This window comes from Phalacrocorax carbo, chromosome 1, assembly GCF_963921805.1.
Source record: "Phalacrocorax carbo chromosome 1, bPhaCar2.1, whole genome shotgun sequence".
In the NCBI taxonomy this organism is placed as follows: Eukaryota; Metazoa; Chordata; class Aves; order Suliformes; family Phalacrocoracidae; genus Phalacrocorax; species Phalacrocorax carbo.
In genome coordinates, this window is record NC_087513.1 from 133,774,409 (window position 1) to 133,793,421 (window position 19,013).

General features: G+C 40.2%; 1 protein-coding gene across 6 annotated transcripts in view; it reads left to right on the forward strand.

Annotated features, from left to right (window-relative positions):
* Nucleotides 1-17,163, forward strand: part of CTPS2 (CTP synthase 2) — a 73,526-nt gene extending 56,363 nt beyond the window's left edge. For 4 of the 6 annotated variants that reach the window (XM_064474893.1, XM_064474890.1, XM_064474906.1 and 1 more), the window contains 6 exons: nt 339-394; nt 2,078-2,174; nt 5,601-5,745; nt 14,547-14,618; nt 14,838-14,948; nt 16,654-17,163. In XM_064474893.1, the coding sequence (XP_064330963.1) occupies nt 339-394; nt 2,078-2,174; nt 5,601-5,745; nt 14,547-14,618; nt 14,838-14,907 (440 nt within the window). In that variant the 3' untranslated portion in view covers nt 14,908-14,948; nt 16,654-17,163. Of the gene's footprint in view, nt 1-338; nt 395-2,077; nt 2,175-5,600; nt 5,746-14,546; nt 14,619-14,837; nt 14,949-16,653 lie in introns of those variants that run through there. The other 2 variants (XM_064474900.1, XR_010376529.1) reach the window with 2 other exon arrangements.
* Nucleotides 17,164-19,013: the final 1,850 nt, after the last annotated feature.

The following is a 19,013-nucleotide window of genomic DNA, read 5'->3' on the forward strand; positions in this document are numbered from 1 at the left end:
CAACTGTTGTAAAACCCTGAAGGGATTTTATGTTGCTTGTTCATTCAAACATTATGGGTTTTACAATTTAAATTATTTTAAGCATGGCCTTCATGTTCTGGTTTACCTAAGCTATTTCTGGTCAAGGAATGTTGAATATGAATCCTGAATAAACCCAGGTAACAGTAAATTAAAAGAAACTAGTCATCACTCAGAAAAACAGAAAGATGGAGTGAGATGAATAGTGTTCTGTTATGGTTTACATGTGAATTTTTTTTGAGATTTAAATTACAAGAAATAGTTGTAGCAACTATTAAACCAATACATTACCATTAATTTATTTTTTGTTGTCTATTCAGGGAAACTTTATGGTGATGAAACATTTGTAGAGGAGCGACACAGGCATCGATATGAGGTAAGCACTGCCAATGTACTTCATGCTCAAAAGTTAAAGCTTAAGCAAATTGTGTTTCTCTTGGTAGGCACGATTCTCCTTAAAACCAATGGGAGATTTCTTACATAAACATAACTTTAATAATGGTTAGATAGTATAATTTAGATCAAAAGAAACCTCCGTAAGTCTTCTGATCCAGCTCCCCATTTGGAGCTGAGCCAACTTCAAAATCAGATCAGGCTGCTCAGGATTTTGTCCCATCTAGTTTTGAATCTCTCTGAAGAGAGAGATTCCACAACATCTTTTGACAAATCTATTCCAGTGCTTAACCACTTTGTTGTGAACCCTTTTTTCCCTTATATCTAATAGGAAATGTCTTTGGACGGTTTGTGTTTTATCTCTCAGTCTTGTGCTATGCATCTCTGAGCAGAGTCGGGCTTAGTTGTCTTTATACCATCCCATTAGATAGCTGAAGTCAGCAATGAGATCCACTCTGCCTTCTCCAGGCTGAACAAATCTAGCTCATCCAGTTTCTCCTCCTATGTTGCATGTGGTCCAGCCCCCTAAGGTCCTGATTGGACCTCCTATGGACTTATATTTTGTCAATCTATTTCTTGTACTGAGGGGCCTGAAACTAGGCATAGCATTGCAGCCATGTTCTTGCAAGTGTTCAGTAGAGGGAAATAATGTAGTGTATTGTTTCTGTGGTAGAGAAGGTGCAGCGTCTTACCAAAATGGTCTTGGAGAGTGATGTCAGAGATTACCTGACTAGACTCTTTGTGAAGTATTTGAAAGGTAAAGGCTTATAATCCTTAAATGCATTGCTCCTTAGCTGATTTGGCTTATTTAAAGACTTAGATTATCTTCAGGTAGCACGCATTCTTTCATAGTCTAAATGTAGGGAGACTTCAGGCATCTACAACTTGGAGGCTAATTCAGATCTCTTGCTTCCTACCATCCAACTCTGTAGGCCCCTGGTGTAGGTCCGCTCCTCTGTTTGAGAACATCTGTGCAAAGGTGTCTGTGTACATTCAAAATACTGTCATTCAAGGAGGTGGGCAAGAGCTGGACTCCTAGAGTTACCTCTGAGACAGTTCAGAAGGGACCTGACTTCATCAGCATCTCCAGAGGAGCCTGAGCTATGAGATGTGTGCATGCTACAAACTGATTCAGACAGAGTTAAATTTCCTTAAAAAGCTAGGAGCAGCATGTGATGGTGGTAAGCGTGCTCAGAGTTTGAATATTAACTGAGTGGTTAGAACATCACCAAGGAAATGAGAGAGCTCACTGCAGAGCTCCTTAGTTTGAAGGAGGAGCTGAACCACAGCTTGTGTCATAACCACTGAAAAGCAGTGTTCAAAGAGGAGGTCAGTCTTTATACCTACTGCGGCGGGCTGTTTAAAAAATGAGGAATGCAAGCTGCTCAGAATCAGGAGGACAGCAAGCAGAAATGGCCCTGGCTTATACTTTTGAATGTTATGTAGTAAGTTTTAAAATTACTGATTTATCTCTTACTAAATAAGCATGCCCATTTTTACAGGTTTATACCAGAGAGTTCTTAAAGCAAGAAAGCAAAAGTTCCCAACTCTTTTCTCAATTCTTTTCATTCTTGTATGCATACTAAAAACATTACAATTCACTACTACTGTTTGTTAAATCACAAAAGAAGTAGAACTACAATTATTATTACTTCCAATATTTCAGGTGAACCCGGAATTGACTCACTGCTTTGAAGAGAAAGGTTTGAAATTTGTTGGCCATGATACGGAAGGGAACAGAATGGAAATTATTGAACTGGAGAGTGAGTGCCTTACTTGTCTGTAGTATTTTCTGCATCTATTCAAACCATGTAAAGTGTAGGTTGTTAAGTGGCATGTAGGCACAATACTTAGCTGTCATAACAGCCAAGATCATGTTGAGGGCTACTGCTGGCTCCACCTGTGTATTACAATGGTTGAAGATTGGAGGATGTTAGGAGAAGTCTTACACTTCTCAAGGATTGTGCATGTATTTGATTATCAGGGAGAGACATGCTCTTTTTCCAAAAGGTCATTAATTCTAGCTCAGTGGGATTTGGCTATGTAGAATCATAGAGTGATTTGGGAGGTCATCTAATCCAACCCTCTGCTTCGAGACAGGGCTGCCTTCAAATATAGATCAGGTTATTGAAAGCTGTATAAATCAAGTGTTGTGTACCTGCAAGTATACTATTGGTTGGACTTCAAACCACTCGCCACTGCTCTTTGAACCCAGCAGTCTAGCCATTTTCCAACACACTTTATAGTCTACCCATAGATTACGTAGTACATAGCTCACAACTTGGATGCTAGAAAATCATATCAAAGGCCTTGTTAAAGTCAGGATAAAGGAAGGCTACTGCTCTCCCTGCATCCAAAGACTGACCGTTCCCAAACTTGTCGTGCCAAGTTGTCTTCCTGTCCTTCATGTGTCTGGAAATGCCTTGGAGGAGGATTTGTTTCATAATCTTGTCATAAACTGAGGTTAGGTTGACTGTCCTGTAGTTCCTTGGATCCTCCTTCTTGTCTTTCTTGAAAAAGGGCAAGGTGTCTGCCTTTTTCCAGTCATCAGGGATCTCGCATGATCGCCTCGGCCTTTTAGAGGTAAAAAACAGCTTCACAGTGACATTGGCCTGCTCCCATAGCACCCTCAAATATTCTTAGTCAGGTCCCAATAACTAACTAACTAACTATCTTAACTAAATGTTCAGTTTGCTTGAGTATATGAAATACATGTAATACATGCAATATAGCCAAAGTATAAAACATCACTGGAATATATTACCTAGACAGGCTGTGAAATCTCCATCCTTGTAGACAGAGACCTTCAAAACTTGACTAGACAAAGCTGTCAGCAACCTGATTTAACTTTGAACTTGACCCTGCTTCGACCAGGAGGTGGGACTATAGTCCTCCCAAGGTGCCTTCCAATCAGTTTGTGTCTCTTTCAGTTACCCGCTGTTTAGAATTGTAGAAAAAAAAAGTATGAAAAACAAATAGAAAGGAAGCTCCTTTCTTTCACAGAAGTGATTCAGGTAGATGAGAGTTTGATACTGTGGAAGTCTGGTAGATTTGGACTACGTTACCAAGTAAGACTTGACGTCTTTTCTAAAAGGTTCTGAAATGAAAGGGAGCTACACTGCATGTTTGCTGAATGTGGCACAGAGTAGTTCTTGGAAACCATCCCTTTGATTTTTGCTTGATTCTTTGATTAACTCCTTGCTGTTAAGTCACTGTTGGCTAGATGAGTATCAGGCACCTGAAGATGCAGGCTACCTTCTAAGATTTTTTTTTCTTTTCTTATGTGGCCCCTAATTGCCATTGGTTAAGGTAAACTCCATGCACAGCAACATAAAATTATCATAAGAATACATTATCATCCTATGGAGTGCTATTTGTGACATGACGCTCCTGGGAATTCATTTTATATACTCCATGGTGTGTTGAAGAACAGTGCTGTAACATTGAACCAGGGTTTGAATGTAGACACCTATTTACAGTGTCAAGTAACTGCACTATAGAGAGTAATCTGAGAGCAAAGGATACATATGAATTCATAAACTACTAATTGTCATGGTGTTCTTTGCTTAGTTTGTTCCTGACAGATTACCTCAGTTATGCGTGCTAGTGTTGGGAGGCTATTTTGTCTGCCTTGCATGAAGCAACTTCTATAGAGAGCATCATGAAATAAATCAGGCAGAATTTTTAAATTGCATGTTACCGTGAAAAGAATAAAAGCAGCAGTAAAACCTGGAACTATATCACAATGGGCAGCAAGGAGACTCTGATTACTGAAGAAAACAGTCGTCATAGGGAGGAGGGTGGGGTGGAGTGGAAGCACAGAAATAACAGTACACTAGATAGCTTAGGCAAATCTTTTAAGCAAAATATCCCCACAGGAAATATTTGGTGATTTGTCATTGTGGTGTTTACAGCTTTAAAGAGCTAGATAGCATCGCAGAGAGACAAAAGTTACAGGATAAATTTAGGATCCAGGTTCTCTTTAAGACATAACAGCAGAGAGAGAGCAGTGTACTAGACCATATAGTTTATCTTCATAGATTCGCACTGCAGCGAAATTCCTTGAATATTTGGGATTATTTTGGAAATCGTTGAACCGGAAGAGATCTGTGGTTAATTTTGTCCAGTGTCCTGGCACTAGAAGTGATTAATGTTAGCTCCTTTAAAACAATATTCAGAGGAGGAACAGGTGCGCAGCAGTGAAGAGTACGAAACCATTTTTCCTTACTTATCCTTTTGAAGAAGACAGAAGGGAAGCAGAAGCAGTAGTAAAGAGGTGCTTTGCTTGGGAAAAGGAGAGCTAAAGATTTAAGAGAAGGTGAAGCAGCATGGCTTGTTTAGTTTAGCAGGTGGAGTTGAATGACAGTGATACTGTCATCCTTAATCACACAGGCCAAAGAGCAGGAAAGAAGAGCATCATAAAAAATGGATATAAGTTGGCTGTAACAAAGGTGGCCTGTGATTTAGGAAGAGGTTTCTAAGCAAAAGAAGAGAGTATCAGAAGAGCTTTCTAGTGGGAGCGAGCTTTCTAGTGGGAGCAAGAAAGCCAAGGGGGTGTTATGGTAGAGCCTTGACCTTTGTGCATGAGACTACGTGATGTAGCTGCATTCAATAACAGGAGACTGGACTTAATGTCCCAGGAGATCCCTTCCAGGACTAATTATTTGAAGCTTGTTTTTTCCAGTTTTCTTTCTTTGTTGCTTTCATATCCGTCTCTTGTTGTGTAAATAGTTGCTGTATGGTAATGCTTGGTCATTTAGGAACTGTTTTGTTTTTCAGTCAGATATGTATGGGTGAATGTTCTGAGTATGCACACATAATTATATATTGGAAACCAAAATACCATGAAAATAACATGATAAATGTAAACTTTGTGGTTGTTCCCCCCCTCCCCATGCACTTACATGTCAGTACAGGTTTATTATTCAGCTTTTAATTACATCATTGTGCATGTTAAAGTTGAATCACAGGATGATTTTTCCTTAATTTGCCATACTAACCCTCTGCCTCTGTTGTCAGTTGCTTTTTGTGGAAAAAGTTAAGGTTCCTGCTGTCTCACCCTTCAGTTCACACATGCTGATTTGGCTTCTAGACCAGTGTGTGCAATCTTCAACAAACTTTTTTTCCTAGCACTTGTTCTACTATCTTCTACCTATATCTTATAATTTTCTTTGATACCTATCTTGTAGATCACCCATATTTTGTGGGAGTTCAGTTCCACCCAGAGTTTTCCTCAAGACCTATGAAACCTTCTCCTCCATACCTTGGACTGTTGCTTGCAGCAACTGGGACACTCAATGCATACCTGCAACGTGGATGTAAATTGTCTCCAAGGTAATCTTACTTACTTACTTGCCTGCAGTTTGACAGTCATGTTTTTGGAGGGACTATCCTGTCCTTCAATTCGGAAGTCCAGAAGAGGAAAAGGAGTTCTTCGTGTAGTGATTTACTTGTTGCTGTGCATGCCTGACATAAATCCTGGTGTAAAAGCATCTGTAAGCAATAAGCACAGTTCCTGATTTTCTCCTTTTCAGAGGCTAACAGGGCTAAAGCCAGATCCATACATTATAACCGAAAGAAGTAAAAAACCTTTAGTAAATTAACCTGAAGTTAGTGGCCTCCTGTGTTAACTTCCATTAAGGGTAGTCTCACAGGGAAAGAGATTTGCTAGAGGATCAAGCAATGAAGTGAAATTCTTACCTAGATGTATTTCAATGAAGATAGTAACAGAAAAGAAAATTATTTTATTTTGCAGTAAATAAATAATTAATACCGTCTGGCAGACAGGCCTGAAACATAACAGTTGGGATATCTTTAGACATATGGAAGAGTTTGGATCTAGATCAAAACTGCATGGTTCAGCCAAACTAAAATCTTTTGTCCCAGTTCCCTTGGACACAGAATTTTTGGTTTATTGACTGTAGCAATAGTTTTTATGCAGTGTTAGCTTATTCTTGTTTATGTCAATGATATTAATAATAGTTACAATTTCATTACAGTAACAATAATAAAGAAGTCAGAGGGAAGCCTAGGGTACCATAACAACAATTTTTGAAAAATTATTTTTAAAAAAATCACAGAATGACTGAATAATAACACAGAACACGTTCAACTCTGGCTTACTGGCTTTTCATCTAAACAAAGCACCAATCTCACTATTTTGTGGGGCAGGGTTTTTCTGAGTGTTGCTTTCTATTAAAATGAGTTCCTCTTCTTAAGTGAGAAATAGAAAATTTATTCAGGTTTCAGTAGTAATGGAAAATAGCCAAGCCCCAGATGAGATCGATTTATTTTGGTACCCTGCTCAATATGGGTATCGGTTGCTTTTCATAAACGCACTTCATCTTTGCTCACCCTGGCCAGTTGTGCAATGATGTACATTCAGAGAGAATTTGTCTTAGCCTGTCATTGTATTAGCTGTCATAACATTATCTACCTTTAGAATTTGCGCCAGTGCATCACACAGGTCAAATTTTTGTGGTGCTTGGCAGGAGGGAGCCTTCAAGCTCAGTGATCTTTTCCTCTTGTGGGCACTCTTTGCCTCACAGTTCACCTTGTTTCCCAGGTCCCAGGATCCTTTCTCTTACTGCTTCCTCCCATAAATACACCTATTCATTTCTCTGAGATGAAGAAAAATTACTTTTTTTTGAAAGAGTAATCTGCATGTGTCCTCCTAATTCAAACTGAAATCCCCTAGCATTATAGCAAATATATTTTCTAGCCTTGACTTTAAGTTTCAGCAATTACTGAATGTGCCGCACTTACACTTATTTGAATTAATCAATAGAGAAGTATGCCCAACTCTTTTTGTTCATGTTCATGCAGTAAACTCCAAACAACACTTAAACATTTAGCAGAGACAAATGTTCAACCCCAAAACTTTATGTATAAGAATACAAATGTTATCATTTACCTAGTTACATAGCAGTCAAGGAAACCCCTCTCTCTAGAGAAAGAGCATTGGAATAGGGAAACATTTTGAGGCTAGAAGAGGAGCATTTTGCAGGGAAGAATGTTCAGGAGGGAATTTCGGTGCTAATTACAGCACACCCAGTCATATTAACATATCCACCTGCTGAGTGGAAAGGATTTCCGATTTAAACCTTTAAACCCCAGAATGCTAGTGATTGCATTGAGCAGTAAAGCTAAGACATGTCATAACAAGACTGAAACAAACCTGAGGAGAGGATTTTTTGCACACCTCATCCAGTACTGCCTACACAAATTGTAGTCATGCTGTTGACTAGAGCAAAGATGTAACCTGAAAGAGAACTTGTGGAGGCCAGCAAGCTCAGCAGATTACCTAAACTAGGCTATTAAAAACACTAAAAAAGAGTTAATGATGAAGTCCTGAGACAAAAGGAAATACATATTTCAGCAGGAGATTCTTAACAGCAAATGATTACCCCAGAACATTTAGCAGCCCCATAGTTAGGATGCAATTTTAGAACATCTGACACCTGGACAGAAGCCTTAGCTTCTAAGCAAAGCAAACAGTGAATTTAAGGATGCATCATACCTCCCAGGAGAGTGCCCTAAATAAATAGAAGTGAATAAACCTCCTCTTAAATTTTGGTGAGGCCTAGTGGTAGACAGTCTGAGAATGCTTACACATGGGCATGAGCATACCTACTTTGAGACTGGAATGCATCCTCTAAGGTAAACTTTGTTCCCAGGAGCTTTGGTGCGTACAGAGACAGTCAAGAACTGTGCAAAGGATTGGAGTAACTCAGTGATGAGTTATTACGTAGTTGCCTGAAGTGGTAGTTGGGCATCTAAGTTGCCTTTGTGGTTTCAGCCTCTAATGCATTATATCATGAGTCCCTAACCATCAGACAAAGCCATGCACTTAATTTCCTTGTGAATGCTCTTAAATCATGACCTTTTCCAGGTCTTCCCATGGCAATACTGAAGTCACCATTTCATATGGAGCTGAGGAACGTGAGAGGCTGCCAGCTAACATGTTTCATTTTAAAGGACAGAGAAAACCAGAAACCACAGGAGACTCTCTCAGGAAGCATACAATACCCACAAATACACTTCTTTTTTAAGAGAAACCAGAGGTTTTAATAGAAAACTAGTGGATGAAGAGGGGAACTTCACGTGTAATGTTGGCTTTTACTGAGTCTTACAGAGTTTCATTTGGAAAAAGTAATGAAAACTGGCTTATCTTTGGGAAGGGTGTCATATGGATTGCAAAATCGCTGATATACAATAAAGCCATAGTGCTGGGGTTTTTTTTTCCCCATAACAAGTTTAGCATCAGCAGGCTTTATTTCTTCTTTCCCCATAACCAGCATCTTTACACTGTGGCCTACTCTCGCAGGCCATTAATATTAATGGTATTTTCAAATAATGTCATTTAAAAAAGAGCTAAAAGCACTATTCAGAACAAAGAAATAACATTAAAAAATATAGGGAATTTAGAAACCTGTGCTGAAAATAATGAAATCATGTGTTTATTTGGAGGAAGAGGGTAACAAGCTAAAGATAAATAATTTAAACCTAAATGTCCAGCAGGTAGGACATAGAAACGTAGGAAGTGAGAGGTGTTCCTAGGTGAGAAAGTGTGGGCAGCTAGGACTACTGCCAAAATAAATTTTTGCAAGTCATTAGTGAATATGCTAATGTGAGGCACCAATCCAATGCCATCTGGTCACAGAGTACTCTATTAAGTTCTGGGCAGGTTATTAATAAAAGATGACTTATGAGTTGCATTCAGAGAAGAGGAACAAAAGTCGCCAAAGGACAGAAGGAGTGGTGCATAAAGAAAAAAACTTTAGAAGACTTGCCCATAAGGTGCTTCCTGCACTAATGTGGTCCAGCTATCTCCTAAATCAGCTGTGTAGGGAGGTTTGGGCCTGTGTGACATGTTCTGGTGTACAAGGCACAAAGAAGGTATGGGCAGGGCTATCCCTCATGTCCCCTGTATGTTGTCCCCAACGAGGAACATATCTGGCGCCACATCATATTTCTGCCATTGGCCAAATCCAGACATTTCAGAGGAAAGTGAAGGAAATCTTGTGGTTTGAAGACTGTCAAGAGAGCAGGAAGAGAGGGGCTGCTCCACAAAAGAAGATAATCCAGGAGTCAGGGGTAGTAACTGTACAGGGTACAGGGGTGGTGTCCTCACCAGCAAGAGTCAGTACCACAGTTGCCAAAGAAGGAAAGTGGACTGGCTCCAGCGACAGTTGCCATGTCCTACTGACAGTCAGTGCAGAAGTGCAAGGTGATGAGTTAGGTCTGAGGTCAGTCCAGTAAGTCCAGTCAACAAGTAACTAGGGAGCCGGGTACAGGCATGCCTGCAGCATAGCTCAGGCAGGGATTGGGAGCCAAGGCATCTGGGCCCATTGGTGGAGGCCCCAGGTGAGGGTGGTCAGGGCAGCTGAGATGCATTGGTACCCCCAGAGCTCTTACACAAAACTACAGAAAAAGTTTTAAAGGAAATTTCTTCTCAGCCAGAGTGGTACTTAGTGATGAACTTAGTAATGGTTAGTCATGGCGGTTACTTTGTCATTTTAATGTTAGATGTTTACTGTGAAGGCACTTCTGAGCTAGTCACCTCAAGTCTTCTTCTGTAGTTGCTAAGTGAATATGCACTTTAAAGGAGCCAAATAGCTCACGATAACGGGTGAGTCAGAAGCATTATACCCTACAAGTGCCTGTTTCCCTCCATTGGTTGTAAGAAGCTGGTGGTAACTATCTCAGATGAAGACATGTAAAGCTGAATTAATTGCATCCCATGCATGAGACTTAGCTGAGAGTTTTTAGAACACCCAGGTGTGTTCTGGCGTCTTGGTTGTGATTTTTGTAATGCTGGGTCCTAGTACAACCATTATCCTAGGTCCAGTTATGTGAGTGCAGATGTCTGGCAGGTTGGAACTGGGGAGCCTTAGGTATTTGCTGAGGGATTCTTTAATGAAATGATGCTTCATGGAAGCGTAGGATCATATAATGATGGTGATCATAATAAATTATATATGATAATTTTTATGATCATAGAATCATAAAAATACGCACGGAGAAATATGGGTGACTGCAATTATAAGCATTGCACAATCAAATATGCATTTATTTTAAATAATGTTTTAATGACTATAATAATTTTAATCATTTAGCTTTTGGGGGGGGAATAAATAATAATGATTGACAGATTTCTTTTTGCTAGGTTCTTGAAAGCTATAACACTTATTTGTTTTAAACAGCCATGTCCTGTACTAAAAGTAATTACATTTATCTTCAATTTCCATTGAGGAAGAAATGCAGTTAGCGTGGCTCCTGCCTTTGCAGGGAATAGTAATACTGGAACAATTGTTTACATTGCTTACATTTCTGGAAAGGGACTTTTTTGTCAATTATATGTTTAAAAAGGGTGAAAAAAGCCCCTCTGAAAGTGTGTTAAATACTTAGTTTCTAAAGAACGTTGATCTGGATTTTCCAAATGAAACAAAACATTCAAGGATGCCTATTTTACAGTTACCTGTGTTTCTTAATAAAAACCTTGAAAGCAGACATTTTGGTGCTTTTGAACGGCTGTTTGAGAAATATAGGTTGAAAATTGATTTTGAGTCTTAATTCTAGTGATTTTTGCTGCTGAGGTGACGCATTCCAGCTTCATGCCGTGTGGCCCCAGCGATTGGCTGCCTTCCATCCCATACCAATAGGCAATCTTCTCATCTTGCCTCCTTTCATGCCTTAGACTGATGCACAGCAGAGGTATGATGATACCTCTGTCAGTAGAGCAGAGAGATCTGAAACAGGCATGAATTTGGTAATAATGGAACACATGCAGGGGGATCCTCTTTTTATTGCTTACACCTTGAGAGAATGGGGATCTGAGGAAGTAAAACTTTAAAGGTAACTTTAAAACAAAACAAAACCCTGTAATATATTTTCTGAACAGAGGATATTTTCCGTGTTCCAGTTGGGAAATATGTTGCAGTTCACTGCAAAGTGAAGTGCCAGGTAGGTACTGGTTGATATTTCACTTCGCAGTGAATGTATTTCCATTAACTACAGGCAGCTTAGGGGTAAGGATCAAAGCGACCAAAATTCTCCATCTTGAAGACTGAAGTGACTGACTAGATGCAGTGACACTCTGAGTTGTGTTCTGTTTTTCTCTTGGCCACATCTTTATACTCCAGATCCCATGAAAAAAAAAAAAAAGGATGGAATAGAACTGCTGTGATGACCTTAGATCTGCTGACTGGCGCCTTTTTGTTGGAGTCCACTGCTGTGGAAATGGTTACAAACAAGATGAAGAGGGTGTCAGGATCCTGCCCAAGATAATTACTAATTAATTTGTACGCACACTGAGAGAAAACTTGCTGAAGGAAATGTAAGCAAATTTTTTCAGTTGAGGGCTCAGTGTGAAAAATAATTTCTTAAAGGATAAGCTGGGCTTTTTTGATTTCCCACCACTTTTATAGCCAGCAATTTTAAGTCAGATTAAATAATATCAGCAACTGTGAGCACAAAATATCCATTTGGTTTTTTTTGTTTAATACCTGTATAGCAACTCGGTGTAATTTGGAAGGAAGTACACATTTATTCCTAAGAGAGGTAATGACTCATTTGTGGTTAATACCACCTGGAGTTTTTCCTTCCAATTACTTATCAGTTGAACACAGTTCATATCACAGTAAATCCTACAAACTGGACATCAGCACTGGTGGTTTCAAGCTATAGCACCCAGGTGCAAATACACCAAGATTCATGAGTCCCTGTTTGCTTTCAAGTCCACTGGCAGCTTAGTTCTCGAAGAAGTTCAGGTTTCCTTGGAGCCCAAGTTGTTCTTGTTAACATGATGCCACAGCTTCTGGGGGTGCTTAGAGATATCATTCCAGGAGCTGAAACTGTGAGACTGACAGTTTTCCGAGTCTGAAGCCCAAGGGCTAACCCTTACCTGGGCATTTCCCCTAGCATGCTTGCCACTGTGGCCTGCCCGTTTGAAACAAAACTGACTTACACCCAGCAGGACAACCCTACAGTAGGGGAGACCATGAGGTGCTACTGCAAAACAGTCAAGAATGTGATGACAAGAGCCCTGCTCTGGGATGTGGAGTCAAACCTTGTACTGAATTGGGCAGTGTGGGAACAGGAACAAAATTGTCATCGGCCAAGTAAGTGTTTTAGCCCCTGGGCTAGTGGCTAGCCACGTGACCCTCAGCTTCTGCAAGCTGGAAACACGCCTGAGAAGTTAGGGTGGTAAGTCAATGAAATGAGGGAAGCAGCCAGCAAACGCCTCTAACAGCTATGTCATCGAGTGGGGGAGGACTGATGATGGGAGTACTGGGTGGGGATCAGCACCTAGCTGTCTTCAAGAGATGGTGCCAGGCAGTTCTCCACTCACTTCATTGGGCCCTGAGCATTTTTACTTAAGCATCTGTCTCCCATACTGTGTTGTATATGGAGCTCTGGCATATGGCTTTGGGCTGTGATTGCCACTGGGCAGCAGAGCCCGTTAAAAAAAAAAAAAAGAAAACGTTCTCTGAAGACTTTGGGCTTCAACCAGGGCTATCATGAGATTACACAGCTCTCTGCAATCACAATTTTACCCTCTTGTTCTGTGGACAATTTTTGCTATTTTGCTGTGATGTGAAAATGCAAAACTGTTTTAATAATACTGAATTTTTATTCCATGTTTCCATGGGTACTTTCAGAAAGAAGTAAGTACAATGTCGATGATGTTGTGTTTGTCTGTGTGCATCTGGCATGCTTGATCATACTGTTAACAACACTTTCCTCACTTGAACTGTGTTAATTTTTTGCCAGCTGGTGAAATGATCAAATGGAGCATTTCTTGCGAGCCTGATGTGACACTCTCTTTGTAAGAACCACATCAACAACATGTGTGTCACGTGAAGAAAGGGCAGAATGCTGTAGGCAATGCCTTAATGTTAAAATACTCAGAATATCTGCTCTGTCTTATACAGAATTTGCTCCAGTGATTTGCTGCAAGTGCGGGAAGCTTTCCTAACAGTCAGAGGTAGAAATTAAATGAGATGACTGTTGGTGCCACTCCTCCTGTCCCACTCTATTAAAATGGCTGGTTTTACCTAGTTGTTGTTGTTGGGGTTTTTTAATTTGCAAAGAAGAGAGAGTGAAATTCAGGCTACAAAGCAGTGCTCAGTAACAAGCACCAGTATAACTGAGTGCAGTTTGTTCACTGTTCCACATTGCAGCCTAGATCAAAGATCTCCAGCTGCGGGGTTACATAGTTCCCCTTGGAACGTTACACAGCAGGCAGTCACTGCCGATCAACTGATAAGGCTGTGTCTAGGTGGGTCATGGGCTGATTATGTGCTTGATGTCTCAGTGGGAGATCATGCCCGGAGGTGGGGAGCGTGACGTGACTGAGGTCCTGTTGGCTTCAGGATGAAGGTGTATGTGATAAGAGTGAGATGTGACAAGACAGGTGTGCAGTGGCTGGAGTGGAGCTGGTACCCAAGGCTGCCACACAAACAAGGTCTGAGATCCCCACCTGTAATGTGTTAACCATAACCTGCCCTCTGAAGTATCGCAGAACTGACCATAATTATTGCTGCTCAAATGTACTTGTCAGTTCCCTGGGCTCCTTTCGCTTGTTTCAGATCTTGGGAAATTCAAGAATCTGAAAAAAAGACTGTAGAAGTGAAGCGTAGTAGGGGGAGGTTGAGGCTGGAGGCTCTTCTGAAGAGGTGCAATGTGTGCGCTTAGAGTTAAGATAAACCTGGAGACCCAACAGACATCACAGCTGACTGAAAATGTGGTTTGTGGGCACTTCTATCTCTCAGTCGCTGTGGTGATTCCTGTCCTTCACTGTTTACTTGTTCTGGCCACTTATAAAGCGATCACTTGCATGGCAGTTTGTTCTGTGAAAACCCAGGTACCTCTCTCAGGAAACAGCAGAAGGGGATAAAACCTCAGGAAAACTGTCAGGATATTGCTTGGTGCAATGCAAATTATTTATGTTCTGATTGGAAGAGCAAGAATTGTAATTTAAGTATAAGTTGAAGCACTCTGAGTAAATAAAGTTAAAGTTGTCTTATCTTTTTCTTTGGTCAAAACAATAATTTTCTTTATCATAAAAGAAAAAATCCTTTTAGTCTTGCTCTGAATACCTGTTATTCTCCGTGTTGTAATCATGGTCACAGGCACGCAGCACCAGCAAACTGTGGAATGAATGTACAGGAGCCACGCAAAAACAAATTGAACATACTGTTCAGGTAGAATATTTTTTCTCATCAGGTCTTAGACTCCAAACTTAAGGCCATTCCTGTAGAGGAAGGCTTTCTAAAATACCAAAATTGAGCATGAGCTTAAAGTAGTTTTCTGGAAATGGATTGCATTTGGGGGAAGTGTTGGTGATACACATCATCTGGGTTGGAGGGTTTGAAATAAAATATTTCTTTTAGATCCTTCTGACTGTGTTTTGCTTTTAACAGTGACAGCTACAGTGACCTCAGTGATGACAGCTCTCCGGAAAAAGAGTTTCCTAATTCAGAAACAAGCTGAAATGATTCTGTGAGAACACAGAAATGGATGAGGCTATAGAGGTAAACTGAATTGTTTTCCTACTGCTTTATGACGTTTATTTCTTCTAGACTTAAAACAGGAGTCAAAGTTATCTTGATTCTCCCTTTTGTTTCAAATCCATCTAAGAGCTTATGTGTTCCTCCTTGCGTGCAGCACTTAATTGTTTTCGTCTTCTGCTGCTTAACTCTGCAGCTGTGATATTAAAGTCTGCTAAGTGTTTTGGGTACAGCTTATATGTGGGATGCTGTAGAAAATCAAGTTATGTTAGTGTTTGAAGATACAATGAAAATACCTTTAAAAATTATGGGGTTTTTTTTGTTGTTTTTTTTTTTTGTTGTTGTTACTTCAGTTTGCAAGTTTGGATCACTGAGTACGCCATGTTGACATGGCTTTTTATTTTGCATGAATATTCACATTAATTGCATTTGATGCATTGATACAATGAAGACATCCCAAGATAAATACTTGGATTTAATCTGCAGAGTTATAGAGATACAAGCAGGTTTTATAAAATTGTAGCTTTGTTCGCCATAGGCTTTGCCAAAGAGATGTTGGATGGTTGTTTTTTCATCTGTAAACATGGTAGCCATAGATTTCCTTTCAGTTTGGAGGTTATATTTTCTGTGAGATACTTGATCTCTGCAGGCTCTGGGTTTGAATCTTGGTCTTACTTTATTTTCCCTACACAGATTCATCAGAGTTGTGGCTGGTATGGTAGTCTGATACACGTGTACATTCACGCTTTTCAGTGTTTCTGAGCACTCCTGTAAGCAGGACACAACTTTCCCCTCTGATTTTATTCCTCTCACGTGGTGTAGTCACTAAGCAGCTGTGCCAATGAGACCATTAAGGCTGCATATGAATGATGCATTTGTGTGTGATGGTCTCCTGATTAAAATACTGGCATGAGATGTTAAAAATTGGAGTTTAGTCCTTAGCTGCAGCATGGGTTTCTTCTGTGATTTCTATTTATTTATTTTTCCCTTTCATGTACCACATGTTAAAGATAATAGTACAGCCCCAGATCATGAAGTGGAGAACAGAATGCTAAATGGTTTCATGACCCGATGTGTGCAGATACAGTACTGATGCACGTGACCAAAAAATAAGCAGACAAAATGTTCCTTTTCACTCTTGCCTGGATCCTTCCCACCTTCCAAACGTCGCTGTGGTTCTGTTTCTTGAGACCGACACATAGTGCAGGAGAGTCCCTTTAGCTTTGACCTTGCTTTCCTCAGTGGAATTTATGAATGGTAATTTTCTATTTACCATTGCAGATGTGGCTTTTTTCAGTGCTTGGGTGAATCTACTTTTGTGATGCTTTTGAGTAGTTATCAGTAGTTAAGCTGGTTTTGTTTGAATATGTCACTAATTGATACCAATTGTATTCCACAGAACTACTCTAGAAAGGATTAAAGAACTAATTCCAGATATAAAAGAAGGATAGAAGCACTGGCTCATTTGTTTTTATCTCAGGGTTAATTCTACCCGTTAATCAGAGTTAAATACACATGTAGACTATATTTAGCTTTGTGGTTTTGCTGTATGCTGTTTGACCTAGACAGTGCATCTACTCGTAATATTTACCATAGGACTACTTTGAAGTCAGCCTATGGATTTGAAAGAAACTGACATAAGCATGAAATAAACTGAGTTACAGAAGAAATATTCTTAATAATTAAAATTTTTCCATTTATTCTTCCTCTCCCTCTTTGTATGTTACAGAAAGTTGGGAAGAGGACAATATTGAATAGAAGAAAGTAGAAGAGAAAGCAGCTTATGGTCCTCATAGTGTCTCCTCCTATACTGTTTTCAATAATTCTCTTTACAGATGACAATTTCACTGTCCTGTAGCAAAAACTGTTCTGTATAAATGCTGTTTCTCTTTAAAAATGACAAAATGGTTGTGCACCTTAGCTGTTAATCTTTATTGACCTTGTCCCATATTTCAGAATGATCTCAGGTGAATATGTATTAATTCACTAGCTCACAACTGTTCTTGATTTGAAGGAAGATTTGATTGTTTTCAGTTCGCCTTAGAACAGGAAGATAAAATGCATTAGTTCCTGTGAAAGAGCGGGAATGCACTAAACAATTTAAGGGAAAATTGGCTTATCCATGAGCAGTAGAGAACTGTTTCAGGTTGGTTTCCCTGTTAAGCTTGTTGTATATATGTATTTTTTTTACTGTTTTGCTGTTCAATATGTACAAATAAGAAATTGTTGCTGTATTTCAGCTCTTTGTGATTGCAGTCATTGATGTTGGGTACACATCTTTTCACTTTGCTTTTATAAGCGATTTCACTTTAGAAAAGTTCAAGTTTATTTGCTCTGTTTCTCCTGAAAGTCTGATAATACTGAACATAATTCTGACCTACAATATTACAGAAGTGATATTAGAAGGTGTTTTTGTATTTGTGTTTTGCAAGAGAGAAAGTAAATACACTCATATATGAAAATGTAATTTGGACACCTGCACGAAAGTTGTAGAAGAACCAGTCGTAAACCTGGAGCGTTATCTGGCCTCTAGCCATGCAACACTCAGTTAATTTCAATCAGTGACTATAAGGGTGAATGAAGGTTCACCCTTGCTTTCTTCATCCAGTGACCACTCCATGGTCATGACACTCACTCTCCAGTAGAATAGAATGATGTATTTTAATTTAGAAATCACAAGTTATTCCACCGCATGACAATTGCTGGCAGCCCTGCAAAGCCAGGACTGCAGCCTGAATCGCTGAGATGGAAGGAGAAGGCGAGAGGTGCTGTACCATGGTTAAGGCTGGGTCTTATTAACAATGTGGTGTCATCAGGCCTGTCACAGAAGCTGGACCTGAGCTCTGTAACTGATGGGATCCAAATGCCTGGGGCATGCTTTCCTATAAAGAAGACCTCTAAATTTTGAGCTTTGCATTTCAATTTGGCTTTGGGCAAAGTGACTTTTTTAATTAATCAAAAGGTAAATATCTATACAAAAATAGAAAGCACCATGTCCCTTATTACAGCTTTGTAAAGCAGTAAGTTTTGAGAGCTTTGCATTGCTTTAGAAAATCTTAGGTGACACAGCCAATTTATCTCTTCACTAAAAGAAGCTTTAATGGTAGTGAAATATAAAATGTATTCTTATGGCAGTGTTTTTCTAAAGTGGTTTGCAAATGCGTGCCTTAGATACAGCAGGAGTTGACAGAATTGGTGTCACTGTATGTCTTCCCCAGTGGAAGACACTGGCCACTGGTTTGTGAAAGGTGAAGCATTTCCCAAGATTGTCTGTAACGTGCGAGTGTATTTTCAAATATATTAAATTGTGTTTAGCTACTGTGTTAAAGAATCGTGGTACCAATTGTGAACTGTGGTGTCAAGGAGGGAATTTTTCATTTAGACATGTCCCAGTTGTTTTGTCTGTGAGAAGCTGTGATTTATCCAAAAAAACTGAGGGGACAGAAAGACATACAACCTGGAGCGAAGCACCTTGATCTCCCAGCGCCTTTACCAATCCTGTTCCTGCTAACTGTGCTACACAAAGCAGTATCCTGAAGACAAACACATCACTGCCACATGGGATGCATCTCCTGTCTGAGTCGACAGAGGCAGCAACATGCCATTTCCAAAATGGAAGAAGGCAAACAAGCCTTTTCCAGCCAAATCCTGGGCTGCATTAGGAGTGTTGCCCGCAGGTCGAGGGAGGTGATCCTTCCCCTCTGTTCAGTCCTGGTAAGACACACCTTGAGTGCTGTGTCTGGTTCTGGGCTGCCCAGTACAAGAGAGACATGGGCATACTGGAGGGAGTCCAGTGAAGGGCCACTAAGGTGATGAAAGGACTGGAGCATCCCTCCTGTGAGGAAGGGCTGAGAGTGTGCTGGTTTTGGCTGGGGTAGAGTTAATTTTCTGCATAGCAGCTAGTATGGGGCTGTGTTATGGTGCTGAAAAAAAGTGCTGAAAAGTCGGGTGTTTTCGTTACTGCCGAGCAGTGCTTACACAGAGCCAAGGCCTTTTCTGCTCCTCACCCCACCAGTGAGTGGGCTGGGGGTGCACAAGGAGCTGGGAGGGGGCACGGCCGGGACAGCTGACCCCAACTGACCAAAGGGA